Raw genomic sequence first — 17,516 nt, 5'->3', positions numbered from 1 at the left:
GTTCAATCACAGTGGGAGACTGTGGCTGAATTCGGTAGTAGCACAATCAGGGCCACAAGCAGCTAAGCCAGTTTGGTGTAGTGGTTAGGAGTGCAGACTTCTAATCTGGCATGCCGGGTTCGATTCTGCGCTCCCCCACATGCAGCCAGCTGGGTGACCTTGGGCTCGCCACGGCACTGATAAAACTGTTCTGACCGGGCAGTGATATCAGGGCTCTCTCAGCCTCACCCACCCCACAGGGTGTCTGTTGTGGGGAGAGGAATGGGAAGGCGACTGTAAGCCGCTTTGAGCCTCCTTCGGGTAGGGAAAAGCGGCATATAAGAACCAACTCTTCTTCTTCTTCTTCTTCTAAAATTACATGGATCGAATCAGTTCCCCTTGACATTCCATGAATTATGTCCATCTCCACCATATTGGTGGCCTCGTTCTCACTGAGGTGGTAAACATATGCCCAACTTGAGCACCTTCAAATTTCAGGTAGTGGCTCATAGGACCAAATACTTCCTCACCAACACCATCACCCACCACCACCACCCAGTGCATAGATACATAGAAAGTTAGGCTAGAATTCTTCTCTCAAATGTGCTAATTTTCTATGGAGCATTGATTTGTATGAATCCCCAACAGCAGTCGGGATAAGAAGAAGAAGAAGAAGAAGAAGAAGAAGAAGAAGAAGAAGAAGAGTTGGTTTTTATATGCCGCTTTTCCCTACCCGAAGGAGGCTCAAAGCGGCTTACAGTCGCCTTCCCATTCCTCTCCCCACAACAGACACCCTGTGGGGTGGGTGAGGCTGAGAGAGCGCTGATATCACTGCCCGGTCAGAACAGTTTTATCAGTGCCGTGGCGAGCCCAAGGTCACCCAGCTGGTTGCATGTGGGGGAGCGCAGAATCGAACCTGGCAAGCCAGATTAGAAGTCCACACTCCTAACCACTACACCAAACTGGCTTTATTATTATGAAGTTCTTATAGAACTACCACCCTGGTGAAAACTCGGTCTTTTGTGATTCGATGGTCCTTCTTTCCCCTCCTCTTCAGATTATCCCTCAATTGATTCTTTTTTTTCAGCTGTGATCCACCAGGTTATTGAGAGCAAGACAACTTGGAAAAGTCTGTTTAAAACAACATCTGCAGTGAGGTGTCTTAAATGCCCTTGGCCCAGCAACAGGCAGACACTAAGTTAAAAAAAATGTTTAAGACATAAGGCAGCTTATAAGTAGTTCCAGATTGCTACGTTTCCTTGGTTATAATTTACTGAGGCAAATCACACTATTAGATGTACTTATATTACAGTATTTAGAGGCAAGTCATTTTTGCTGGTTTCATTTAAGCCAATGGGAACTCGCCTCAGTTTTCCTTCCTGGCCAATTCCACCTTAATCCTGCGCTGCAAGAGGTGGGCAGTGGCAGCGCTGCAGGCCACAAGGCCCAAGAAGGAGCCACAGGACAAGACAACAGCAAGGGGGCTGTGCCGCCTCAGGAAAATATCTTGCCTGTTTTTATAATCCAGGAAGATGGCCTCCTGTTGCGAGAGCGTACAGATGGCCAGGAAGGTGTGGAAAATCTGGTGGGCATGGCCGACGATATCACAGGCGCCTGGGAAATACTTCTCTGGGACAGGGCACGAGAAGAAGTAAGCGCTGATGAGGAAGAAAAGTATCTGGAAGGTGTGGTACCAGGCAGCTGCTTCCTCGCACCCTTCGAGGTGGCACGTGACCACACGGTGTGCCACAGGACTGATGTCCAAGATGAATGCCAGCCCTGCTGGGATCACCTGGCAGACCTTTCTCATGATGGGGTAAGGGCGTCGGTAGCGGTATTTGGCATAGCAGCAGCCAGTGCATGACAGCCACCCGCAGAATGCAGCTGCCGGCAGGAAGAACAGCCAGAATTTGTCGTACCACGCTTGTTCGGCGCTGTAGTAGAAATGGGCCAGGGCGCTTCCATATTGATATATGCTGACCCCGACATAGTCTACGAAGTAGAAAGTGTAGTGCGACAACTCCGACTTGGACTGCAGGAGGTGAGCCAAGAGGCTGCATGTCAGATAAGTCACTGAGGAAAGGACAAAGACGAAGAGAGGCAAGGAGTTGACCTCCAAGGACAGCTCCTCAGCTTCAGCAAAAGCGTTAAACCTCAGAAGCACAGCCAAAGCGGCCAACAAGTGGGTCCAGACATTGACCACCTCATTGTGTTTCTGAAAAAGACTGAGGAAGTAATAGCGCCACTCCTGACCCGTGGGGCGGTAGCCAGCTTGGATGTATGGCTCCCGGAAGAGCTGGGGCACGTCTGATTCTTTGACCGTGCAGGGCATTTTGGGGAAGCCTCCCTTCAGCAGCTTCGGAAGACGGCAGAATTGCTGCCCGCTGAGGGACAGGGTGCTGATCCGTTCCAGGATGGCCGTCATTATATTAAGCATATAGCAAAGTTGCATAGATCCCTGAGGCAAAACAAACAAACAAACAAAAAACCTGTCAGCAAGGGAATCTCTGTGTCTGTGAAGTGCTGTCAGGTTGCGGTCGACTTATGGCAAACCCCACAAGGGCTTTTCATTCAAAGGAAGTGAGAAGCAGAGGTGGTTCGCCATGGCCTTCCTCTGCAAAGCCTTCCTTGATGGTCTTCCATTCAAATACTGACCCTACTTAGTTCCAAGATCTGGTGAGATCAGACCATTACTCCTTTCCTCCTTAGTGATGAGATACGCTAAGAGAGAGAGAGAGAGAGAGAGAGAGAGAATGTTAGCATCTTCCATCATACTCTTGGGTAAAGGCTGCCAATTGCCAAGTAGGGCCTGGAGTTCTTTAGGAATTATAAGGGATCGCCTGAATATAAAGATTCCCCTGGAGAATATAAAATTCCCCTGGAGAAAATGGCAGCTTTGGAGGGAGGACTCCATAGCATTATACTCCACTAAGGTCCCTCCCTACCTCAAAGTCTGCCCTCCCTATATTCCTCCCACAAACCTCCAGGAATTTCACCAAAGTGCTCCGTCCCACAGAAAATCCATCTTCATATAAGTTCTGAAGATAAGAAAAGCCCATTTTATACTGGTCTTCCTGGGTAACAGTGCCCCCCCCCCTTGGGCTGACCTTTCACACCCTTGGCCATCTCCTCTGAGAAGCATTCTCTTTTCAGATTCTGATGCTTAGAAGCTAGTGAAGAGCTGCTACTTTCTATTTCACCTGCTACTGAAAGGGTCTCCGAGAGAACCGCAAGAGCTCAAATTTCTCTCAATTAGAGACTCAGATCAGATTTCTTTTCTCCTGACACTCTATTAATTCAGCACCTATTGTCTATGACAAAACAGTTCCCTCAAGGCTGGCCTCCTGAAGCTTTTTTTGCAGTTCTATGTCTTTATTTTCTTGCTCAGTAACGCTGATTTCTTTCCACAAATGGCTCGCTAATTTAGCATGCCAATCGCAGATGCCAGGATCCCCAATACGCTCAGTAAAACTGGAGGACTCACTTTTATATTAGTATTTTGGGTAAGCGTTGCCATGTCTCCGAAACTGGGGCACCCTATTTTGAAAAGAGGCAAGCAAATGCCAATGGTGCAAATCAGATCTCTTTCCTTGTGCGTTTTCTACAGTCTGTGTCGCACCTACCCCAGAAAATAATAGTATCCTCATACAACAGTAGCACGCAAACAAAATAACAGCAAAAAAAAAGTGTGCATGAATACATACACAACAATACAATGAATCCCATTTATTATCCAACCCTTGGAAAGTCAAAAGAAAAATTCTCAGTAATGCCTGCTGACCAGGATTCAACATAGAGGATCAGTAGACACAAGAATACCTTCTGCAGTGCTTAGTTAAGAAGTGAGGTGCAAGCTACTGTGAGCCAGGTTCCATTGAGAGCTTATGTCCTGATATTTTGCTAATGCTGCTAAAGAAAGCAATGAAAGAAGCTTTGTTTGTGCTGAAACTTTACTCAGCATGCGTTACTGAGAATTTGTTCATTTAGCTTTCCAAGGGTTGGATAATAAACTGGACTCATAATTCTTGGTTTACAATTTAGTGTACTATTGTACACATATGCACACACACACAAACACACACTGTTTTTTTTTTCAAATAATGGAGCATGATGGGGACTCTCCATACGTTTCCTAGCTCTGAGCCTGGGAAGGGCAAGGCTTGTGGAGGGAAGGGACCTCATCAAGATATACTTCCATAGAGTCCATCCTCCACAGTATCCATTTTCTACAGAAGAACTGACCAGGGTCACCTGGAGATGAATTATAATAACAGGAGATCACCAGGTGCCAGCTGGTGGTCGGCAACCCTACTTTACCCATCTTTGCACTGGCCAAGGAACAGTGGTCAATCATCTGTCCTATGCAACAGGGGCCATGGCAGGGCGAGCAGCTTGGCTAGGGTGGATCAAGATAGAGCGTTTGTCTGTCTAGAGCAGTGAAAAAGAGCAAGATCAACATGGTGGGACAAGAGACAGAGCTGAACTGAGAACCCCCCCGAAAAAAACAATTTATATACAATCATGAACAATGGATCTTCACACCATTGGTCAGCTTCGGTTTAATTTCTGTGAAAGAGCACTTGCATAATTTTATGGCTGGGCGTCACCACCACATGAGGAACTGTATTAAAGGGTCTTGGCATCAGGAAGGTTGAGAACCACTATGTTAACACGTGAAGGCTAGGCTTGAGCAGAAGGAATAATCCATAGGTGCGCCCACAGAAGCCTATGTGTTTCTACTCAGAAATAAGTTTGTGCCCAGGGGTACCTTTAAGACCAACAAAGTTGTATTCAAGGCACACAGAAGCTAACATATTGGATATAACTTGGTTAGTGTGAGGATTCAATCAGAAAATCCATTCAAAGGAAGGTTTCTTTATTGCAAAGTACAACCATGCTAGTAGCCCTACAATTCTTGCTAAGACTGACATGAGATCACATCTGCTCCGTTTTAACCCCTCAGTCCCCCGGCTCCCCCCCCCCCAGCCCTTTTGGGCATGAAGAGTCCCAGTTCTCATTTTTCTTGTTTGTCCAGGAGACACAACTGCATTTCAGCAGCTTGTGTGAGATAACGCTGGCATGGTGATGGGGCAGAGCAGAGACCTCTCCCCACAACTAGTGCTCTAGATCACGCCTAAACATAGTTTCTAAACTAAGAAATTACAGCGACAGAGATCAGAGAACAATGAAAAATGCCAAATGGTGAAATGACAAAAGCAGGCATGGTTTTGACAGTTAGTCTTAAGAGATGAAACCTCAGGTTCCTTCACGCGTGCTAAATGATGCCGTCTCAATCCACTTCAGCGAACGTTTGGAAGTAGATTTTGCCATTCCACACAGTCAAAGTACACCGAACGTGTGTTACTTGGTGTGTATGAAAGTTTTGTTCTGCTGGTACTCAACAAACCCAACTAACTAGTGCTAGGCTGAAGGATTTGGCACATGGCCCCCCAATGTACTGTCTGTGGGTGACCTTGCACCCAATAACACTTCTCCTGGTGCCCACAAATTGTTTTTTTGAAAAATGGGTGGAGCCAGGAGGGACTCCCTGCCAGGCTCCTGAGATTTGAACAGACATATATTTTATTTATTTACTTATTATATTTGTATAACCACCCTCCCCAAAAGCTCAGGGCGGTTCGCATGAAACAGAACAGAAACCATACAGATAACTTAGATTAACAATAATGAATGAAAGCAACATGGAACTGTAGAAAAAGTTAAACATTAAAGTAACTCATACTGATAGCCCAGTGGGTTGGGCGGAACTGCAATGGGTGCCATAGGAGGGGGTTCAGGAGGAGGACCCTTGGGAAGTGATGGCACACATCACTTGGGCTGTGATGGCACAACCAAATGCCTGGTGGAGGAGCTTCCTTTTGCAGGCCCTGTGGAACTGTTCAGATCTTCTCTGGGAGCTCGTTCCACTAGGTGGGAGCCAGGATGGAGAAAGCTCTGGCCTTGGTTGAGGCCATGCGAGCTTCCCTGGGGCCAGGGATCACCAGGAAGTTGGAAGTGCTAGAGCATAAGGCTCTTTGGGGGATGCAAGCAGAGAGGCGATCCCTCAGGTTAATATAGATTAAAATGATATAGTTTCACTGACAGTGATAGTTTTATTATCTCACTCCCCCCTGCCAGTATATTCTCTCTCTCTCTCTCTCTCTCTCTCTCTCTCTCTCAGCATAGTTCATCCCTAAGGAGGGAAGGTATAGCCAGCTTGAAAAAAGACTGGGAAGCCCTGGGGTATACAATAGCTATGTACACTGAAAAGGAAACTTTCTCAACCAGGGTTTCATGAAACCCTGGGTTTTTTGAAGACCCTGGAACGGTTTCCTGAATGGATGGGAGTTAATTTTTATATATTTAAAAAAATTGCTCAACATTTATTGAGTGATATGACCCATCCCGTCCTCCCAAAATGGCCAGTGATGGGCCTGGACAGGGTGGGAAGAGGGGCCCTAGGTGAGTATGTACACAGCTATATGTTGTGTGATCGTGCCACGTCGGAGGTTTCTCTAATCCTGAAGAATGTTTCAAAGGTTTCTCAACAGTAAAAAAGTTGAGAAAGGCTGCTGTAAAGGAACAGACGTGCAAGCCATATTTTCTTCATGTTGCGATTTTCCCAAACTAGGGCTTGCCATACTCTGCTTGTAGGTTCATACAGCTAGAAGCCAATTGAGACAAGAACTTAACATAGGTTTAGTAAAGTGTCATCAACAGAGTGCTAGTCACAAAGCAAAATCAAACAAAGCAGACTTACTTAGGTCTTGTTTTGTGATGGCATTCATCGATACAGAGTACCAGCCAGAGTACCATTCCAGAGCTCCCCCAAATCCTGACATAATGAGATATTCCTTCCTGCATCCAATTAAAGGACTTGAAGCAAACATTTGTAAAGCCTTTGCCTTCTGTAAAGATGTTTAGCAACTAGGGTTGCCAGACCCCTTGATGGAATAGTACAGATGCACTGGGACGGACACCAATATGGCAATAATAAATCCAAATAGAGTCGTCTTTCTTCAGTTTCAGATGTTTTTTAATTCTTACTTCATATAAGTCACCTGCTGGCTTTGTCAAGGGACAAATTATTAGTGTTGCAGACAAACTTCATACAAGCAAATACTTGTCTCTTGGACAGAGTAGAAGGTCATATTAACCGCAGCTACTCCTAGCTAATGGTGTTCCAGACCCCTTGATGGAGGCAGGCCCCACCTCTTCGCTGCTGGTCAGCTGGCTGGTGAGGGGGGATTGTACCCCCAAAAGAAAGAAGCCCATACCTAGGAGACTTCAACGAGACCCAGACATGACCTAAGGTCTTTGGTGCAAAGCTCTGGTCTTTGGGCAACAATTCTATGGTAGAAGCTAATTCTACCATAGAGTTTTTGCCTGAAAACCAGAGTGTCGCACTTACATTCCCACATCATGCCTGTGTCACACTGCAATTGATGGGAGCGTATCATTGTGACATCAGCTGAAACCTCCTGGTCCCACAAACCCCATCCCCGACTGCCTATTACCAACATTCACCTGGATTTATCTATCAAAGAGCGATTAACTACCTTTAATTTTGAATACAAAAGAATGGGGCGGGGGAAATGAACATCCTGTAGTTGTTTAACCATAGTGCAGCCAGGTAATAGGTCTAAAAGCAAATGAACTATTTGTCTCATGGCTTTTAGGAATGATCAAAAAGCTCAAATTACCCACCAAGAAATCTCGCCTCTTCTCCTTCTCCTTTCATCCAGAGAAATCTGGTTTGCCTGCCACAGGAGTGCGCTTTTATAGAAAAAAATGTCTTATCTTTCTCTAAATCTACTCTTATCACAATCATGTGGTATTATCTAGATAACTGATTGCTTCATGACTAAATATGATATAAGCAGTGCAAGTGCAAATCAGCCGGTCAGCAGGGGCATCTGAGAGAAATTTTATCTCAACTCTTTAACCTGTTTTAAAAAGCAATTAATCTAACTTTACTGGTAACTGAGATAAAAGTTTGAGTCCAGAGGCACCTTTAAGACCAACCAAATTTTCTTAAAAGTATAAGGTTTCATGTGCGTGCACCTTGAATAAAACTTGGTTGGCCGTAAAGGTGCCGCTGGACTCACATTTTGTTATGCTGCTTCAGGCCAACCGGGCGACCTACCTCAATCTGCCCAGCTTAAAAGTCATTTGAGGCAAACAGAGTTCATCCACAGTTTAAAAGTATTTGAATCTCAGATCGAACTCAGAGCTGCTGCTACCCTGAGGGGGTATTGTTCGAAATTGGTATAACTTTACACATCAATAGTAGCTCGCACACACATGCAAAAGCACGGAGCTTAGGGCTAGAGACCTCACTCCACAGTGGCAGCTGCTGGTTACACATCTGCGCAGAAATTACACTGAATTCTAGGGGATTGTTTGGCTGTTTTGACAAAGGATTATCATTGGCTGTATTTGGTTGTGACACAGTCTACTGATGCAACAGAATTGATTTTTGCTATATATTCCCTGTCATGTAAGAAGATCGCAGTATGAGGAAGAGTCCTTGCACTCGAAAGCTCATGCTCTGAATAAATCTTTGTTGGTCTTAAAGGTGCTCCTGGACTCTGATTTTATTATGCTTTCTTACAGGCAGACTGTTAACTGGCTTCCACTTTATCTCTAACCATGCTGGTAAACGAACAGTACAGGCCTGAAGCCTGGGTACAGTAAAAGAGGGCAAGTAGTAGGAACTTATAGTGGGTCTGTTAAAATTCACTCTCTCTTCGCCATACAATAGCCTTCTACACGTAAATTCACTATGCTGGCCTTCTCAAAACCTTTAGGAAACTCGTCAATTCATTCCTTCATGCATACAGAAAGGGCCTTTTCAGTAGCAGCCCCACAATAAGGATGGGGCCTGGAGATCTCCTGCTATTAGAAAAATGGCCACTCTGGAAGGTGGACTCTATGGCACTTACATCACAAGTCCCTTCCCACCCCAGGCTCTGCCCCGCCAAATCTCAAGATATTTCCCAACTGGGCCTGTCTTCCCAGGGAGGTGTACCTGGTCCCCTCACTTTAGAAGCCAGTTGATGGTGGTTTTAAGAACAGTTTTTGTTTATGTTTACTAGTAGTCCTGAGTTGTGTTTTTAGATTCTGGGTTTTTATGTTTTTAAAGTGTATTGTAAACCACCCTGTGAGGAAGAAAGGCAGCTAATAAAATGTTTTAAGTAAACAATGCATAAAGAAATGTCTTGCACTGGGTGACAAAATAACCTGATCTACCTTAGGCTTGCTAGGTTCCCTATGGCTACTGGCAGGGGATGGAGCCTGAAGGGGTGCGAGATACAATTTACGTAGTATAGTATCTGGAGTACGAACATAATTCTTTCCCCTCCCCTCACAGTCCCAGATGTGTCTCCCCTTATTTGGAGGCATGTCCACAGCACAGATCTAGCAGCATCTTTCCACATGTGGACCCAATCAAAAGCTGCTGACCTACTGTAGTAGAAACTGCTGATCTGTTGTAGACAACTCACAAAAGTGCAATGCATTTCATGCTGCGACCCTGCTTGCAACTAATCACAGAAGGACATGGGTAAAGCTTAGACAACTGAGAGCACATGGAGAGAGCTACTGGGGAGTGTTTCTGCTGACCAGGTGAGGCTATTGTTCTGCCTGGGTGAGGTGATTGCTGGGTGATTGCTGGGAGGATTAAAAAGGGCTGCTCCTCGCCAGAGGCAGAGCTCAGACAACTGAGAGCACGTGTAGAGAGCTACTGGGGAGTGTTTCTGCTGACCAGGTGAGGCTATTGTGCTGACTGGGTGAGGTGATTGCTGGGTGATTGCTGGGAGGATTAAAAAGGGCTGCTCCTCGCCAGAGGCAGAGCTCAGACAACTGAGAGCACGTGGAGAGAGCTACTGGGGAGTGTTTCTGCTGACCAGGTGAGGCTATTGTGCTGACTGGGTGAGGTGATTGCTGGGTGATTGCTGGGAGGATTAAAAAGGGCTGCTCCTCGCCAGAGGCGCGAGCCGAAGGGCGAGAGAGAAAGGGCTCTTGGCCTGTGGCTCTTAGCCTGGGGTTCTTGGCTGAGTAATTAGAATCAGTAGATTATATTTCCCTAGTACTTGCACTGCCTAGAATTTGCAATGGACCTCCAGGACACTCATCCCATCATCTGCAGTGATGTGACATGATTGCCTTCCTCCCAGAAGATGGACTACATCTGCCCCAAGTGTAAGTTGGTAAGACTTTTGGAGGAAAGGATTAGGGGATTAGAAGACAGCATAATTACTCTGACCCAAAGTAAGAAAGGGGAGGAGTTTATAGACCACAGCCGTGCAACTCGGAATAAAGAGGATACAACCAGTCCTGAAGAGGATAAGGAGATTGATGTCACTACGGAGCGTCTGCAGACAGTTCGGGAAAAGACTCAACGGCGTAGAGCGCGACGGTTCTTGGGGCCTTTGGAGCTCCAGAATAGATTTCAGGCCCTTGCAGAGGAGGTGCAAGGGTCAACAAGGGAAGAGGTCCCAAAACAAAGTCTAAGACAAAGTGAAGAGGCCACGGGATAGAAGGAAATGGAGTTGAGAATAAAAAAAAAGGAGAGTACTGGTAATTGGAGACTCCCTGCTAAGAGGAATGGAATGTCATGTGGCTGGGTCCGACCCCCTAAACCGAGAGGTGTGTTGCTTGCCAGGGGCGAAAATTAAAGACGTTACAGAACAGGTGCCCAAACTCCTCAAATCTATGGATCACTACCCATTTGTGATGGTCCATGTGGGAACGAATGACATGTCCCTGAATACCATCGCTCCTATTAAAAAAGACTATCAAGATCTGGGGAGGAAGCTCAAGCAAATGGGGGCACAAGTGGTATTCTCTTCAGTCTTGCCTGTCAAGGGAAGAGGAATGCGTCGGGAGAGGAAGATAATGGAGGTGAATCACTGGCTGTGTAGTTGGTGCCGGCATGAGAGATTTGGTTTCTGGGACCATGGGATAGGCTTTCTTGAGGAAGGCCTACTAGCACCTGATGGACTGCACTTATCGAAGCTGGGGAAGAATGTGTTTGGCAGGAACCTGGGGAGATTCATCAGGAGAGCTTTAAACTGAAGCCACTAGGGGAAGGAGACGATCAACATAGGGAGTGTAAGGAAGGAGAACGATCGGGGGCAGCCCAACCAGCAAGGCCAGCTCATAGGGAACCAAAAGTAAAAGGATTCAGATGTCTTTATACTAACGCCTGAAGCATGGGCAATAAAAAGGAAGAGCTGGAACTTCTCATGCTGATGGAAAGGTATGATCTAGTAGGCATCACAGAAACTTGGTGGAATGATTCTCATGACTGGAATCTAATGGTGGATAGATATGAACTGTTAAAAAAACAGAATAGATCGAAGAGGTGGAGGAGTGGCACTGTATGTGAGGAAAGGGCTTAACTGTCAGGAAATTCTAGTGAAGGAGAGCATATCTACAGTGGAAAGCATCTGGGTGAAAATAAGAGAGGGGAAAACAAACAGTGTGGTGGTTGGTGTCTGCTACCGACCGCCTGACCAACGAGAGGATGTGGATGCTGCACTTTGTGAGCAGCTTGAGAAAATATCCAAGCGGCAGGACCTTGTCATCATGAGTGACTTCAATTTCCCAGATGTGTGCTGGGAAACAAACTGCGTAGCGTCCTCAGTCATGCAACTTTCTGACCTGCCTGGCTGACAATTACATTTGCGTCTGCGGCCTTTTTGGAATCACCAAGGGTTACAGAACTGTCACCACAGTCTGGACCTTCTTTTCCAGGTTTCTGACCTGCCTGGCTGACAATTTCATTTATCAAATGGTAGATGAACCCACAAGAGGTTCAGCCATACTGGACTTAATACTGACCAACAGGCAAGGGTTGGTGGATGAGGTGAAGGAGGTGGGGACCCTAGGGGGAAGTAACCATGTCCTCATAGAATTCCTTTTGAGATGGGAAGCCAAGGAAGCTTGTAGCCAGACGCGGATGTTGGATTTTCGTAGGGCAAACTTTAAGAAACTCAGAGAGATGATGAGTGTCATACCATGGACGAGAATGCTGGAACAGAAGGGAGCATGTGAAGGGTGGGCGCTTCTCAAACAAGAGCTATTGCATGCTCAATCAATGACTATCCCAGAAAGACGAAAACATTGCAGGAGCTCTAAGAAGCCTTTTTGGATGAACAGATAACTTCAAGAGGAACTAAGAAAGAAAAGAAAAATGTTCAGGAAATGAAAGGAAAGACAGAGCTCTAAAGAAGAGTACCTACAGGTTACTAGGCACTGTAGATCAATCATCAGAAAGGCCAAAGCTGAGAGTGAGCTAAGATTGGCCAGGGAAGCCCATTGTAACAAGAAAAGATTTTTCAGTTATGTGAGGAGCAAACGTAAAATAAAGGAGGCAATAGGCCCACTGTTGGGTGCGGATGGACAAACTCTAACGGAAGATGCAGAGAAAGCAGAAAGGCTTAGTGCCTATTTTACATCTGTTTTTTCCCACAGATCAAAGGGTTTAGGCACATCTAGAGATGGCAGTAGCCAAAGGATAGTGTCTGGGTGGCAGGTTAACATGGATAGAGAGGTTGTCGAGGTTGCTACTGTGTGGACTCAATCTCATTCCTCTTATTGAATAGAGGGGCAAGGATAAGGTGGCCAGACATCCCGCATTTTGGGGCATTTGCCCTGTGTCCCGCAGCGTTTTCCAAATGTCCCACGGTGTTTCAATTTTTTTTTAATTGTCATTTTTTAATTATTTTTTGCCGCGCTCTGCGCAGCAGCCCAGGAGGCAGCCCTGCCGGCAGGCCGGGCTCAGGAGGCCCCCGCTAAGGCGTCTGGGCTCCGGGGCGGAGCTTGCGTGGTGCCGCCATTCCCGTCAGGGTCCGCCGCTCTGCTGCCGCCTGCTTTACATACAGCAGTAGTCCAGAGATGAGGTGTAATTCCAGAGGATCCCTAGTTCATAATGGGGGTTGGTTTCTCTAGTTTACCTACCTGCCTACCTGAATGCCCATTTTATCAGACCCCTTTCCAGAATCCATATTGCCAGGCATCGCAGAGAGAGAGCATGTGCTATGCAAAAAAAAAAAAAAAAGATGCTCAATGGGCAAGATAATACCTTTGCGTTTGTTGAGAGACACACATTTTTGGAAGCCCAAATCAAGGACTTCAGTTTAATAACCTTGGAAAACAAATCAATTCTCAGTGAGCAAGAATCTAGTTTTGGTTCTTGACAGAAGATCAAGGAAACCTCCAGAATTCTACACCACGTTAACCAGAGTCAATCATTCCCACCACCTCCAAATTTCCTCCCCAGCTGCTTTTATATTTATCTTGAGGATCTTAAGGATGTGAAGAAACTGTTTTATATCCACAAGCCTGAGTTTCAAAAGTCATTGTGGTGCTAGATTCACCTTTGGTCTTCACAGAAGCAAGGTGGATTTCCCAATGACCAACCCCTCAGAACAGAATCCCCAAGAATGGGTAGGATTTTACTTTATCAACTTTGTGAACTCGCAGTTGCTGCATAAGCTGTGCTTAAACAACTGCTTAAGTGTGTGTGTTTAAAAAAAAAGAAACAGAAAGAAACAGAAGCAGCAAGCTAGCCCAGGACTTTTAACAAGTGCCTTAATCCAATTTGGCTGTGGAAATTTCAAGAACTACTTCTGTGGTAAGAAAATAGTCTTGTTAAAAGTGGTTAAACCTGTGCCAACCCTTCATAGGAGATATCTTGATATCAAAATGATAAGGAACCCCTTTGGGAAACCGCAGAAAAATCAACACGCTGGCAACATTCTTCTTTTAAGCAGATTCCATGACGTTAGCAAGTAGGACACCACTGCCAATATTCAACAATTGTGCACTGATTAGGGACCAAGTGACGAACAATTAACATTACAGAAGGAAAAATCTAAGGTCATGTCCCGTCCCCCGTCCCCCCCAGCCACATGGCTCCGACCTCTCCTTTCAGTGTGGGCATTGCATGCCGTCCAAGAACTGGATTCAGTAAATGATGCCTCTATTTCAGCTTTCTGACTCTACTGCAGACAGTTGACGTGCCTATCCTAAACAAAGTTTACACCCTCCTAAACCCACAATGGAAGTGGAAGGGTGTGAACTTTGCTTAGGGCAGCACTCACAAGCTTCTTGGACTACTCCCAAGTAACAAACAGCCTTCGCAAGATACTTATGTGGAAACTCAGAAGCGGGGGGGATATGTCAGGGACTGAGGTGCTGTGCATAATAAAGAATTATTCAAATGGGTCACCATGTTGGTCTGAAGTAGCACAATAAAATCAGAGTCCAGGAGCACCTTTAAGACCAACAAAGATTTTTTCAGGGTGTGAGGTTTCGAGTGCAAGCACTCTTTGTCAGACTCTAAAGCTCACACCCTGAATAAATCTTTGTTGGTCTTAAAGGTGCTACTGGACTCTGATTTTATTATAATAAAGAATCACAGAATCATTGAGTTGGAAGGGGCCATACAGGCCATCTAGTTGAACCCCCTGCTCAACGCAGGATCAGCCCAAAACATCCTAAAGCATCCAAGAAAAATGTGTATCCAACCTTTGCTTGAAGACTGCCCGTGAGGGGAGCTCACCACCTCCTTAGGCAGCCTATTCCACTGCTGAACTACTGACTGTGAAAATTTTTTTCCTGATATCTAGCCTATATCAGGAGCCTCTTGTGGCACAGAGTGGTAAGGCAGCCATCTGAAAGCTTTGCCCATGAGGCTGGGAGTTCAATCCCAGCAGCCGGCTCAAGGTTGACTCAGCCTTCCATCCTTCCAAGGTCGGTAAAATGTACCCAGCTTGCTGGGGGGTAAACGGTAATGACTGGGGAAGGCACTGGCAAACCACCCCATATAGAGTCTGCCAAGAAAACGCTATAGGGCGTCACCCCAAGGATCAGACATGACTCGGTGCCTGCACAGGGGATACCTTTACCTTTACCTTAGCCTATATCGTTGTATGCTTAGAGTTGCAGCCACAGAGAATGCTTAGACTTGCAGCCACAGAGAACCGTGGAAATTTATAGCAACCCTTTCCCAGCTGCTGCCTTTCAGAATCAATGCACAACACCCAGGGCTTAGCTTTAAAAAAGTCAAATTTGACCCCAAAGATAATTCTGATATTTACACAAATAATGTCAGTTAATCTGCACACGCTTGTATACTAAGCATAGTTTATTTGAGGTCTGTGAGCGATGGAAAAGGTAACCAAGCTTTGCAGAGTTCAGAGACTTCTCTGCCCCTGGAAATCCTGGGTGTAAACTGCATGGATCGATTCAGTCCCTGCCCTCTACACAGAATGTGATTTCCGTCTGGATTCTGGGCAATTTAAATTTTTCTTCTGCAGCAAGAAGGATTGATCTAGAGTGACCCTACCTTTATTGTGCGATATCTAAGAGTGCTGTTAATCCTCAATATCCAGATTGGGAAAGAAAGCTCTGTGGTAGAGAACCTCTGATAGGCTACACCTGGTCATGTGACATGCTTGCCTTAAAGGAGAAGCCCCTAATTTCTCTCAACTTCTGTCGGTCCTGGATTTTTCCTCCCTCCTCTGCCTTTTTCGATCCTCTCCCCCTCCCCTCCAAGAAAAGAAAGAGGCTCCCTGCCTGGCTCCTCTCCCCCCCCCCCTTCAAGAAAAGAAAGAAAGAGGCTTGGCTCCCCCCACCTTCTGAACTACCCTAACCAAGTGCAGAAGACTTTCCTGTTTCAATGGGGAGGGGGGGAGGAAGTTCAAAGCGATCTGAATTCAACAGGATTGACAATGGAATAAACAAAGTAAGTGCAGACTCTGCCCTAGTCAGTTGCTGCCTCCAGTGTCTGAGGTTACCTCCCAAGACTGGCCACTTGCTTTCTAGTCATTTGAGCTAGGGCAGGGGTCCCCAACCTTTTCGCACATGGGGCCACCATAGCGTGCCCAGTGCCTAAAAAGGGCCACATCCTAAACCAAAATGTCACAATATTATTAACCTACTTATTTAGATCAAACGTAATCATTCAAAGGTAAATGAAGAAATGTTAACTTTAATGCAATCCATTTTGGAACAATATTTTACTGTGGAATACTTTTATTTATCTAGTCAGTGTTATTATTGTGACTGTTTTCTGTTAGCCAAAGCATTGATGTCCAAGTCAAGGTTTGTGACAGACACTTAAAATGGCATGTAAATGTTCATCTACAACCTTGACCTGTGCTTCGATTTCACAGTGTTCATCTTGGAAAAGACTTGTTAACAGATATATGTGGTGCCAAAGACTATGAACATGCCTGCAGAAAATTTCCTTAGATTGATTAATATATCAGGTAGACCTGAATACAAATCTAACAGACTATTTTCTTTGTAAATGTTTGTGAGATGATCACTGGTTTGCAAATCAATTAGTTCCATATGAAAAAAGTTACATCTTCTGGTGCTACTTCAAATGGACCCTGATTTCCTTTCCAAGCTTATGCCAATCAGTGAATCTGTTCTGAAATTCTACTTTGATGTATTCAGTGCTTTGATGTATCTGTCAACACTGTATCTTCGATGTATCTAACACTGTAAATTCCCATCCTTCTAAAATTTTAGTCCGTGGCCGCATGAGAAATTTGAAAGGTTACCTTCACTAACTTGCTTCACAAAAATGTTTAGCTTTGATTCAAAAGCTTTCAATTCAGTATATATGTCACACACAAGCTTTCCTTTGCCCTTCAACCTTAGATTCAGTGTGTTAAGATGCTCCATGATATCCGTTAACAAAGCCAAATCAAAAATCCATTCAGGGTCAGAAAGTGCTTCTTGGCCTTTTCCTTTCTCCTTAAGAAAGAAATCAATTTCATGATGAAGACTGAAAAAACACTTGAGGACTTTGCTAAGCCACCTGACTTCTGCATGCTACAATACATCCCATTATTCTGCATCTATCTCTGAGATAAAATTTTGAAACTCACAATGAGCCTGATGTAGTTAATGCTGGATACAACAATATGAATCATACTTTTCTACTGAAGAACCTTACCATACGAGGCTTTAGGATGCTTTGGGCTGATCCTGCGTTGAGCAGGGGATTGGACTAGATGGCCTATGATTCTATATTTCTATGAGGCATGCTGATGGATGATGCAGTGAAATTGCATGGGAAGTATACAATTTAATTTCCATGTCTTCACAGATCTTTTCAACTACACCAGTTTTATTTCCCACCATATTTCTTGCACCATCAGCTGTGATGCTTTTCAATTTATCAAAACTCAGACCAAGATTTTCTACTGATTCACACACTTTCAAAAATATGTTTTCTGCATTTGTGGTGCCTTTTAAACTTTCCAGTGCACACAACTCTTCTGTAATTCTGAAGTTGGAATCTATCACCCTGATAAAAATTACTAGTTGAGCAGGTTCTCGTCAACATGCTTTCTAAAATTATTTTGCTGCAAAAACATTTATTTTTAAGACAGTGTATCTTGCTCACTTGCATATCTCCTTGATATATTGAATGGCTCTTGTGACAGGATTGAAAGTGCCTTTTAATATTGTGCTTCTTTAATACTGAGACAGTTTCAAGACATATCAGG

The 17,516-nt window shown here is 45.0% G+C and overlaps 1 protein-coding gene across 5 annotated transcripts in view; it reads right to left on the bottom strand.

Annotated features, from left to right (window-relative positions):
• Positions 1 to 1,233: 1,233 nt before the first annotated feature.
• The window catches only part of PAQR8 (progestin and adipoQ receptor family member 8), a 43,190-nt gene continuing 26,907 nt past the window's right edge, over positions 1,234 to 17,516 (bottom strand). For 2 of the 5 annotated variants that reach the window (XM_077315976.1, XM_077315977.1), the window contains exon 2: positions 1,234 to 2,700. In XM_077315976.1, the coding sequence (XP_077172091.1) occupies positions 1,346 to 2,431 (1,086 nt within the window). In that variant the 5' untranslated portion in view covers positions 2,432 to 2,700 and the 3' untranslated portion in view covers positions 1,234 to 1,345. Of the gene's footprint in view, positions 2,701 to 6,739; positions 7,044 to 7,686; positions 7,735 to 17,516 lie in introns of those variants that run through there. The other 3 variants (XM_077315979.1, XM_077315978.1, XM_077315980.1) reach the window with 3 other exon arrangements.

The sequence above is a fragment of the Paroedura picta genome, chromosome 1 (genome assembly GCF_049243985.1).
Source record: "Paroedura picta isolate Pp20150507F chromosome 1, Ppicta_v3.0, whole genome shotgun sequence".
In the NCBI taxonomy this organism is placed as follows: domain Eukaryota; kingdom Metazoa; phylum Chordata; class Lepidosauria; order Squamata; family Gekkonidae; genus Paroedura; species Paroedura picta.
The sequence above is the reverse complement of the archived record's forward strand: the minus strand, read 5'-3'. Positions and strand labels throughout refer to the sequence as shown.